We start from the raw sequence: 11,345 nt of genomic DNA on the forward strand, positions 1-11,345 counted from the left end.
ACTTGTAACAATCAGGTGGGAAGTGGGTTGTTACACTGAGTATCAGCCAAACAAATGAACAATAACAACATTAACTGTAAACAATAAACAATAACAACAAACAACAACAATAACAAAAACAACCATATCAGCATCTGCAACAATAACAAAAGTACAAACAACAATATTATAACATCAATAACAACAACAATATTATAACGTCAATAACAACAACAATATTATAACGTCAATAACAACAACAATATTATAACGTCAATAACAACAACAATATTATAACATCAATAACAACAACAATATTATAACGTCAATAACAACAACAATATTATAACATCAATAACAACAACAATATTATAACGTCAATAACAACAACAATATTATAACGTCAATAACAACAACAATATTATAACATCAATAACAACAACAATATTATAACGTCAATAACAACAACAATATTAAACATCAATAACAACAACAATATTATAACGTCAATAACAACAACAATATTATAACGTCAATAACAACAACAATATTAAACATCAATAACAACAACAATATTATAACGTCAATAACAACAACAATATTATAACATCAATAACAACAACAATATTATAACGTCAATAACAACAACAATATCGATAACAAAATATCAACAATAACAACAACAATAACGTAAATAATAACAACAACAAAAATAATAACGACATAAACAACAACAATAACACATATAACAACAACAATAACAACAAACACAGCATGAACAGTACACACAATAACAAAAGCACTAAGATAACAAAAGCACTAAGATAACAAAAGCACTAAGATAACAAAAGCACTAAGATAACAAAAGCACTAAGATAACAAAAGCACTAAGATAACAAAAGCACTAAGATAACAAAAGCACTAAGATAACAAAAGCACTAAGATAACAAAAACACAAGGAACAAAAGTAGAGGGGAACCCCTTAAAGTCTTCAAGTAAACTCATCAGCAGTAAACTACGGTAAACTCCTCCACAACCCACCAACTGTCCACCAAAATACACAGAAATCACAATAGCCTGATATATCAAATGTACAAATCCTGTGCGTAGGTTCGAACCCTCATCACGGCATCACGGCGCTTGTGGGCTTGTTCATTCCACCCAGAGTTTGAGCCAAGGCGTCACCCTCAGTATCTCAACCTGTAAACTGTATTATGGTGGAATGATTGTCTCGGAGGGCTGTTACCTTGTTGGTGAGTAGATCATCACTGATGTGATGACGAGGACTGGTTTAGGGCGTTTGCTTGGGACTTCCAAGTGAGCGGGTTCGAATCCTTCTCATGAGTCCTATTGATTTTCTCACTGTTACGTGACGGTAATGTGATTTCATTGAGCAGAAAGAGCACATTTTATTATTATTATCATTATTATTATTACATTAAACAGAACACACGAGCAGAATTTAATGATTTTAGATTCTTGTCTAAGCGTTCTCGAGTCAGTTGTTCGATTCCCAACTAGTTACCAAATTGCTCAATTGTACTCGCCTAATTATGGTTGCGGGGGTTAAGCTACTGCTGTTTGGTCCTGCTACACAACTGTCAGTCAACTAGCGGAGGGGTTCTAGAAATTTTTAGGTTTTATCATCTTTACATCAGAAACTCTATGGAGTCTGCATCCACCCCCATCGTTTCTTAGTGATGTGGCTCACTACATAACTTTTTGTTTATGTCTGCGTGGCCCATTTCTGTACTATTTTCATGTCTTTATTAGTTTATCACTCGAGCTAAATAGCCTGTCCTTATCTGTCCCATCAATTCCCTCCAGAATTTTGTATATAAGAATTATGTTCTCCCAACTCTTATCTCTTTCAGTGACTGAAAGTCTAATTCAGGAGCCATCCCTCGTAAGATCATACCTGTCAATTCTGGAACTAGTCTGGAGGTATACCTCTGAACCAACCCGTTCTCGCACTTTCTTATAGTCAATATTGACTTATTAAATACATGCATATGTGACATACAAATTTATTGTGAATATTTTAGTTTACCTTGAAAAGCTAAATAGAAAATACCGACCTTACCTAACCTTCTAAGTATGTTAAGATAAGCATCTTATTGCTTCGTAATTACAATTATTACTTAACCTATACCTATAATTGGTTAAGTAATAATTGTAATTACGAAGCAATAAGATACTTATCTTAACATACTAAGAAGGTTAGGTAAGGTCGGTGTTTTCTATGAAGCTTTTAAAGGTAAACTAAAATATTCACAATAAATTAGTATGTCACATATGCACTTATTTAATAAGTCAATATTGACTTAAAGAAAGTGCGAGAACGGGTTGTCTGAACTTCCAATGACTGCGTCTTGTGTTTGGACAGATATGGATTTCGCGCTGGAGCCGCACACTCCAGGATTGGTCTGACATACGTGATACAAAATCTTTATGAGCTCTTTCACAAATTTCTAATATTAGTAATAATGTTGGCTAACTTGATAATGCCACTGATGCTGGCCAACATCAGTTGAGTCTTTTGATGTTGATTCCAGAAGACAGGTTCAATGTTATCAACCCCGAGGCCTTTCTCTTTACCCCGAATCTTGAGGGATTTCATTGAGGGAATTCCGTTTGCTACCTTGTGTCCAGCCTCCTGTTTCCTACTCACTAATCCTAATCATTTCTAATCATAATTTCCTAATCACTACTTTCCATATATTCGAGTTAAACTCTTAGCTATTTGCTGGGCCACTCAGTCTGCCCAAGTCATCCTGTATTCTCTTGATTTCTTCCTCTTATCTTAATGCTATTTGTGTATCATCCGCATACATCGAGTGGAATGATCCTATTCCCTCTGGAAGATAAGATTCTTGACGTCAAGATTCTTGGCGTACTGACGGAGTTAACGTATTCTTGACGTACTGACGGAGTTAACGTATTCTTGACGCACTGACGGAGTTAACGTATTCTCGACGCACTGACGGAGTTAACGTATTCTTCACGTACTGACGGAGTTAACGTATTCTTGACGCACTCACGGAGTTGACGTATTCTCGACGTACTGACGGAGTTAACGTATTTTTGACGTACTGACGGAGTTGATGTATTCTTGACGTACTGACGGAGTTAAAGTATTTTTGACGTACTGACGGAGTTGACGTATTTTTGACGCACTGACGGAGTTAACGTATTCTTGACGTACTGACGGAGTTAACGTATTCTTGACGTACTGACGGAGTTAACGTATTCTTGACGTACTGACGGAGTTAACGTATTCTTGACGTACTGACGGAGTTAACGTATTCTTGACGCACTGACGGAGTTGACGTATTCTTGACGCACTGACGGAGTTGACGTATTTTTGACGCACTGACGGAGTTGACGTATTCTTGACGCACTGACGGAGTTGACGTATTCTTGACGCACTGACGGAGTTGACGTATTCTTGACGCACTGACGGAGTTGACGTATTCTCGACGTACTAACGAGGTTGTTGCCATGAACACTTTAACAAATGACGAAAAGAAAATTTTCGGTAATGTTTCCAACTTTATTAATAAAATAATCAAACATTATATGGACAAAATTAAAAACTTTAAATATTAGTTTTTTTTTCAGCAAAATTTAACAAAAGCAACGCATCAGGTTAATAGGGAAGGAGAAGATGCAGGGAAAGAAAGTTGGAAGGCCACTTTCCTGGTTCCAGCAGCCGCCATATCCAAGCTTTCTTCACATTAATCCAAGCTTTTTTCACATTACAATATCCTCCCGTCAAGCACACACCGAAACTACGACGTTGGTACAACGTTCGAACAAGTTTTAACACCTAACCAGTTATAACAACCAATATAGCAAGTTGTAACAACGTTCTAATACGCCATAAACACGTTAAGCCAAGATGTAACAACTTTATTACAAGTTGTAACAAGCGGAAAATAGAGACAGTTACGGTTTGTGTTTCCATGGTTCAACAATACCCCTGCAAACCCCAACTTATGACTATCACTTCCTTACCAACACCCATCCACCCGTTACTGAATCATAACCATCCCTCTTCCCCATCCCTCTTCCCCATCCCTCTCTAACAGGTGAGCAAACATGTGCTCCAAATTACGTACTCCAATTACCTTACGCTTTCATTTCGTTATTTACCCAAGAACCCTCTTTGCCCTTCTCCTACCTGCTGCTAAATTCCCAATCTCCTTATCAATCCCTTTACTTCATATGGTTCTGTCTCACCCTATTTAACCGGCCCCCTTTTACTCCGATATCCAATTTCCAGCCCTTCACCCTGCTGTCCTCGCTAGTGTGTCAAGCTGACCATGTGTGTTTCCATGTGTTTTGTGATCTTAGTTCTTAGCAAGAGGTCAAAGATTTTGTGTGTGTGTCAATATTAGTGCTATCGGTCAATATTTGTTTAGGTCTGCGTTTCTACCTCCTTTGTGGAGTGACATGATCTCTGCTGTTTTGTGAGTTGGGGATTATATATATCGGGAGACATCTCCCGTCACGCAGGGTGCAGTCGCACCTCCACAGATCTCCCGTAACATCTATTGATACTGGTAATGGCTCAAATGGGCCACCACTTACGGGCTATTCATGCCCGTGCCACCTTTTGGGTGGCTTAATCTTCATCAATCAATCAATCGGGGATTATATCATTATCTTGGCTCCACTTCCTAATGATGTTTAGGGCTTGTGGTAGTATTTTTTGTTTTAGCTTCTTGATGAATAAAGACTGCCAATGACCCTCAGAGCTATTGTAAAGTGCATGGGGCATGCTGTCTATGGCGACTTCAAAATAATTTGCTGGTACTCGCATGAAACAGACGATCCCTCTTCAGCTTCAATGGTTTCAAGCCATGTTTCTTTCTCAGAGTAAAGGGTAACTATTATGTTTTTTAATAATTCATTCTGCTAAGCTCCTCTTACCGACGACCAACCCCACAATAGACAAATATATATATATATATATATATATATATATATATATATATATATATATATATATATATATATATATATATATATATATATATATGACACTGTCAGACCACGGAGGAAAATTGAAACAGGAATTTCCTTAAGTACTTTCGTATATTAATACATCTTCGGAAGGAGTTCTTGCACTCCTTCTGAAGATGTATTAATATACAAAAGTACTAAAGGAAATTCCTGTTTCAATTTTCCTCCGTGGTCTGACACTGTAAAATTTTAATCACGTGTTTATTTTCGTGGTTTTACACTATATATATATATATATATATATATATATATATATATATATATATATATATATATATATATATATATAACTGAAAACTCACACCCCAGAAGTGACTCGAACCCATACTCCCACAACTGGTATGTACAGGGACGCCTTAATCCGCTTGACCATCACGACCGGACATAAGGAAGTGATAGCCGAGGCTATATGAACCACTTCCCCGCCGGCACTCGGATGGTAATCTTGGGCATAGCATTTTATCAAATCACCTCATTCTTTGGGGCACACGTGAGGAACACAAATGCAAACAAGCCTGAATGGTCCCCAGGACTATATACAACTGAAAACTCACACCCCAGAAGTGACTCGAACCCATACTCCCACAACTGGTATGTACAGGGACGCCTTAATCCGCTTGACCATCACGACCGGACATAAGGAAGTGATAGCCGAGGCTATATGAACCACTTCCCCGCCGGCACTCGGATGGTAATCTTGGGCATAGCATTTTATCAAATCACCTCATTCTTTGGGGCACACGTGAGGAACACAAATGCAAACAAGCCTGAATGGTCCCCAGGACTATATACAACTGAAAACTCACACCCCAGAAGTGACTCGAACCCATACTCCCACAACTGGTATGTACAGGGACGCCTTAATCCGCTTGACCATCACGACCGGACATAAGGAAGTGATAGCCGAGGCTATATGAACCACTTCCCCGCCGGCACTCGGATGGTAATCTTGGGCATAGCATTTTATCAAATCACCTCATTCTTTGGGGCACACGTGAGGAACACAAATGCAAACAAGCCTGAATGGTCCCCAGGACTATATACAACTGAAAACTCACACCCCAGAAGTGACTCGAACCCATACTCCCACAACTGGTATGTACAGGGACGCCTTAATCCGCTTGACCATCACGACCGGACATAAGGAAGTGATAGCCGAGGCTATATGAACCACTTCCCCGCCGGCACTCGGATGGTAATCTTGGGCATAGCATTTTATCAAATCACCTCATTCTTTGGGGCACACGTGAGGAACACAAATGCAAACAAGCCTGAATGGTCCCCAGGACTATATACAACTGAAAACTCACACCCCAGAAGTGACTCGAACCCATACTCCCACAACTGGTATGTACAGGGACGCCTTAATCCGCTTGACCATCACGACCGGACATAAGGAAGTGATAGCCGAGGCTATATGAACCACTTCCCCGCCGGCACTCGGATGGTAATCTTGGGCATAGCATTTTATCAAATCACCTCATTCTTTGGGGCACACGTGAGGAACACAAATGCAAACAAGCCTGAATGGTCCCCAGGACTATATACAACTGAAAACTCACACCCCAGAAGTGACTCGAACCCATACTCCCACAACTGGTATGTACAGGGACGCCTTAATCCGCTTGACCATCACGACCGGACATAAGGAAGTGATAGCCGAGGCTATATGAACCACTTCCCCGCCGGCACTCGGATGGTAATCTTGGGCATAGCATTTTATCAAATCACCTCATTCTTTGGGGCACACGTGAGGAACACAAATGCAAACAAGCCTGAATGGTCCCCAGGACTATATACAACTGAAAACTCACACCCCAGAAGTGACTCGAACCCATACTCCCACAACTGGTATGTACAGGGACGCCTTAATCCGCTTGACCATCACGACTGGACATAAGGAAGTGATAGCCGAGGCTATATGAACCACTTCCCCGCCGGCACTCGGATGGTAATCTTGGGCATAGCATTTTATCAAATCACCTCATTCTTTGGGGCACACGTGAGGAACACAAATGCAAACAAGCCTGAATGGTCCCCAGGACTATATACAACTGAAAACTCACACCCCAGAAGTGACTCGAACCCATACTCCCACAACTGGTATGTACAGGGACGCCTTAATCCGCTTGACCATCACGACCGGACATAAGGAAGTGATAGCCGAGGCTATATGAACCACTTCCCCGCCGGCACTCGGATGGTAATCTTGGGCATAGCATTTTATCAAATCACCTCATTCTTTGGGGCACACGTGAGGAACACAAATGCAAACAAGCCTGAATGGTCCCCAGGACTATATACAACTGAAAACTCACACCCCAGAAGTGACTCGAACCCATACTCCCACAACTGGTATGTACAGGGACGCCTTAATCCGCTTGACCATCACGACCGGACATAAGGAAGTGATAGCCGAGGCTATATGAACCACTTCCCCGCCGGCACTCGGATGGTAATCTTGGGCATAGCATTTTATCAAATCACCTCATTCTTTGGGGCACACGTGAGGAACACAAATGCAAACAAGCCTGAATGGTCCCCAGGACTATATACAACTGAAAACTCACACCCCAGAAGTGACTCGAACCCATACTCCCACAACTGGTATGTACAGGGACGCCTTAATCCGCTTGACCATCACGACCGGACATAAGGAAGTGATAGCCGAGGCTATATGAACCACTTCCCCGCCGGCACTCGGATGGTAATCTTGGGCATAGCATTTTATCAAATCACCTCATTCTTTGGGGCACACGTGAGGAACACAAATGCAAACAAGCCTGAATGGTCCCCAGGACTATATACAACTGAAAACTCACACCCCAGAAGTGACTCGAACCCATACTCCCACAACTGGTATGTACAGGGACGCCTTAATCCGCTTGACCATCACGACCGGACATAAGGAAGTGATAGCCGAGGCTATATGAACCACTTCCCCGCCGGCACTCGGATGGTAATCTTGGGCATAGCATTTTATTTCCTCACGTGTGCCCCAAAGAATGAGGTGATTTGATAAAATGCTATGCCCAAGATTACCATCCGAGTGCCGGCGGGGAAGTGGTTCATATAGCCTCGGCTATCACTTCCTTATGTCCGGTCGTGATGGTCAAGCGGATTAAGGCGTCCCTGTACATACCAGTTGTGGGAGTATGGGTTCGAGTCACTTCTGGGGTGTGAGTTTTCAGTTGTATATAGTCCTGGGGACCATTCAGGCTTGTTTGCATATATATATATATATATATATATATATATATATATATATATATATATATATATATATATATATATATATATGTGTGTGTGTGTGTGTGTGTGTGTGTGTGTTGAATATGATCAGAAGGGTACGACTAATGATTATAACATAAATCTTCTCAATATTACTTATGTTTTTCTTCACTGTCGAAGGTAGTTGAAAAATTAACTGTCCAAAGTTCATTTTCACACTTTATGTTCTGACGCCTAGGGAAGCGTTTCAGAAGTCACTCCTTACATTTTTAAAGACAAGTTTTACATACTCTGCCAAGGCTTATATTCGCTTGGGATGAGGTGATACACGACATGATTGAGATGATGATCGAGATGTTCATCTCAATCCACCCAAGCAAGGTTGCAATGTTTAGCCACCCAAGAGGTGACACGGCCATGAAAAGCCTGTACATCACAGTTTTAATTTCAGTTCAGTGGACTTACACTTCAGTAGTGTGGATATGTGCACTGGATATGTATTCAGTGTGGATTTACTGAGCTATACATATACTAAACTGTAAATAAAACTGTGATTTACAGGCTATTCATGCCCGTGCCACCTCTTGGGTGACTTAATTTTCATCAATCTGTAAAGCCATCATTTTGAAGATTATTAAATGCGAAAGGAATAAAGGAAATTCCCACCTTAATCCTACCTTCATGGTCAGACACTGTCACATTGTGTCTGACCATATATATATGTATATGTATATATATATATATATATATATATATATATATATATATATATATATATATATATCTATATCTATATATATATATATATATATATATATATATATATATATATATATATATATAGAGGGGACCACCACAACCCTGTTTTGACCTCTACTGCTGTCAGTAATTAATGACCACTATTAGAATAATGGTTGGTCTGGTGCAGCCAATATGTGTGTGTTGGCATTGTTACATGTGTTCTTGTGGTGTTCACGTACATGGGTTCTTGTGGTGTACACGTACATGGGTTCTTGTGGTGTACACGTACATGTGTTCTTGTGGTGTACACGTACATGTGTTCTTGTGGTGTACACGTACATGGGTTCTTGTGGTGTACACATACATGTGTTCTTGTGGTGTACACGTACATGGGTTCTTGTGGTGTACACGTACATGGGTTCTTGTGGTGTACACGTACATGGGTTCTTGTGGTGTACACATACATGTGTTCTTGTGGTGTACACGTACATGGGTTCTTGTGGTGTACACGTACATGGGTTCTTGTGGTGTACACGTACATGGTTTCTTGTGGTGTACACATACATATGTTCTTGTGGTGTACACGTACATGGGTTCTTGTGGTGTACACGTACATGGGTTCTTGTGGTGTACACGTACATGGGTTCTTGTGGTGTACACATACATGGGTTCTAGTGGTGTGCACGTACATGGGTTCTTGTGGTGTACACGTACATGGGTTCTTGTGGTGTACACGTACATGGGTTCTAGTGGTGTGCAAGTACATGGGTTCTAGTGGTGTGCACGTACATGGGTCTTGTGGTGTACATGTACATGGGTTCTTGTGGTGTACACGTACATGGGTTCTTGTGGTGTACACGTATATGGGTTTTTGTGGTGTGCACGTACATGGGTTCTTGTGGTGTACACGTACATGGGTTCTTGTGGTGTACACGTACATGGGTTCTAGTGGTGTGCACGTACATGGGTTCTAGTGGTGTGCACGTACATGGGTCTTGTGGTGTACATGTACATGGGTTCTTGTGGTGTATACGTACATGGGTTCTTGTGGTGTACACGTACATGGGTTCTAGTGGTGTGCACGTACATGGGTTCTTGTGGTGTACACGTACATGGGTTCTAGTGGTGTGCACGTACATGGGTCTTGTGGTGTACATGTACATGGGTTCTTGTGGTGTACACGTACATGGGTTCTTGTGGTGTACACGTATATGGGTTTTTGTGGTGTACACGTACATGGGGTTTTAATGGTGTACACGTTCATGGGTTCTAGTGGCGAACACGTACATGGGTTCTAATGGTGTACACGTACACGGGTTCTAGTAGTGTACACGTACACGAGTTCTAGTGGTTAACACGTACATGGGTTCTAATGGTATACACGTACATGGGTTCTAATGGTGTACACGTACGCGGGTTCTAGTGGTGAACACGTACACATGTACATGGGCTTCTAATGGTGTACACGTACATGGGTTCTAGTAGTGAACACGTACTTGGGTTCAACACGTACTGAGGTCAACAACGCTCTCGAGAAGTTTTTTGGATCAAAAGTGTCTTATAGCTGCCTAATGGAGTATTATTGTGTCTGTACTTGGTAGTAGGAAAACACTAGAATATATTCGTACGACTGAGGAGCGGTGGCAAGAAGCGCGCCTCGAACGGGGCTGGTGGCGAGAGTGGCATCACAGAGGTTTGTTGACCACGTCAGGTTTCAGACTCGTTAACACAGGTTAATGTGAAGAGCAATTCAGTGCTTGACAATCGTAGTGTGTTAAGTGTACAATCATATGTCACGGCTGAATGTTTGAGATATCAATTTTTCGCTCACCATTGATAAGTATCTATACAGGTACCCCCTCTCACCAGCCCAGCTCAATATAGATACCCTCTACTAGCCCTGTCTCATACAGATACTTCACACCTGCCCTGCTACAGATACCAGTCACATGCTCCTTACAGATACTCTTCAAGTGTGCCTCTGCCCCAGATACCCTATCATGCCCCCTTGCTCCTCATAAATACTCATACTCCACCCTGGTCCAACCCGTCCTCATACAGCCACGCACAAGTCCGCCCCTAACTTTCCCCATTCCTTATAAACACCAATAAACAACCTTCCCCCATATTAAACCTCCCACCACTCATGCTTCTTGTACACGCCTCTCTCATGCCGTGTCTCATAGTTCTGAAAGATGCGCAAGAATACAATGTGTACAATGTGCAGCATCTCTTCATTTGATATGTTTTATTAATTACTAAAAATCGTATATAAATGTTGCCAGTAAAAGATTACCTTTAACAAACTTGTTTATAATATGCTGATGGTATGTGACTCATGGTACTTGTGTACTCACTCGACCATG

At 41.1% G+C, this 11,345-nt stretch overlaps 1 protein-coding gene across 1 annotated transcript in view; it reads right to left on the reverse strand.

Moving 5' to 3' along the window:
* LOC123766998 (autotransporter adhesin BpaC-like) overlaps nucleotides 1-3,482 on the reverse strand; it is a 10,666-nt gene extending 7,184 nt beyond the window's left edge. The window contains exon 1 of the mRNA XM_069307351.1: nucleotides 3,273-3,482. Within this exon, the coding sequence (XP_069163452.1) occupies nucleotides 3,273-3,482 (210 nt within the window). The remainder of the gene's footprint in view (nucleotides 1-3,272) is intronic.
* Between the last annotated feature and the right edge of the window lie 7,863 nt (nucleotides 3,483-11,345).

Source organism: Procambarus clarkii, chromosome 60, assembly GCF_040958095.1.
Source record: "Procambarus clarkii isolate CNS0578487 chromosome 60, FALCON_Pclarkii_2.0, whole genome shotgun sequence".
In the NCBI taxonomy this organism is placed as follows: Eukaryota; Metazoa; Arthropoda; class Malacostraca; order Decapoda; family Cambaridae; genus Procambarus; species Procambarus clarkii.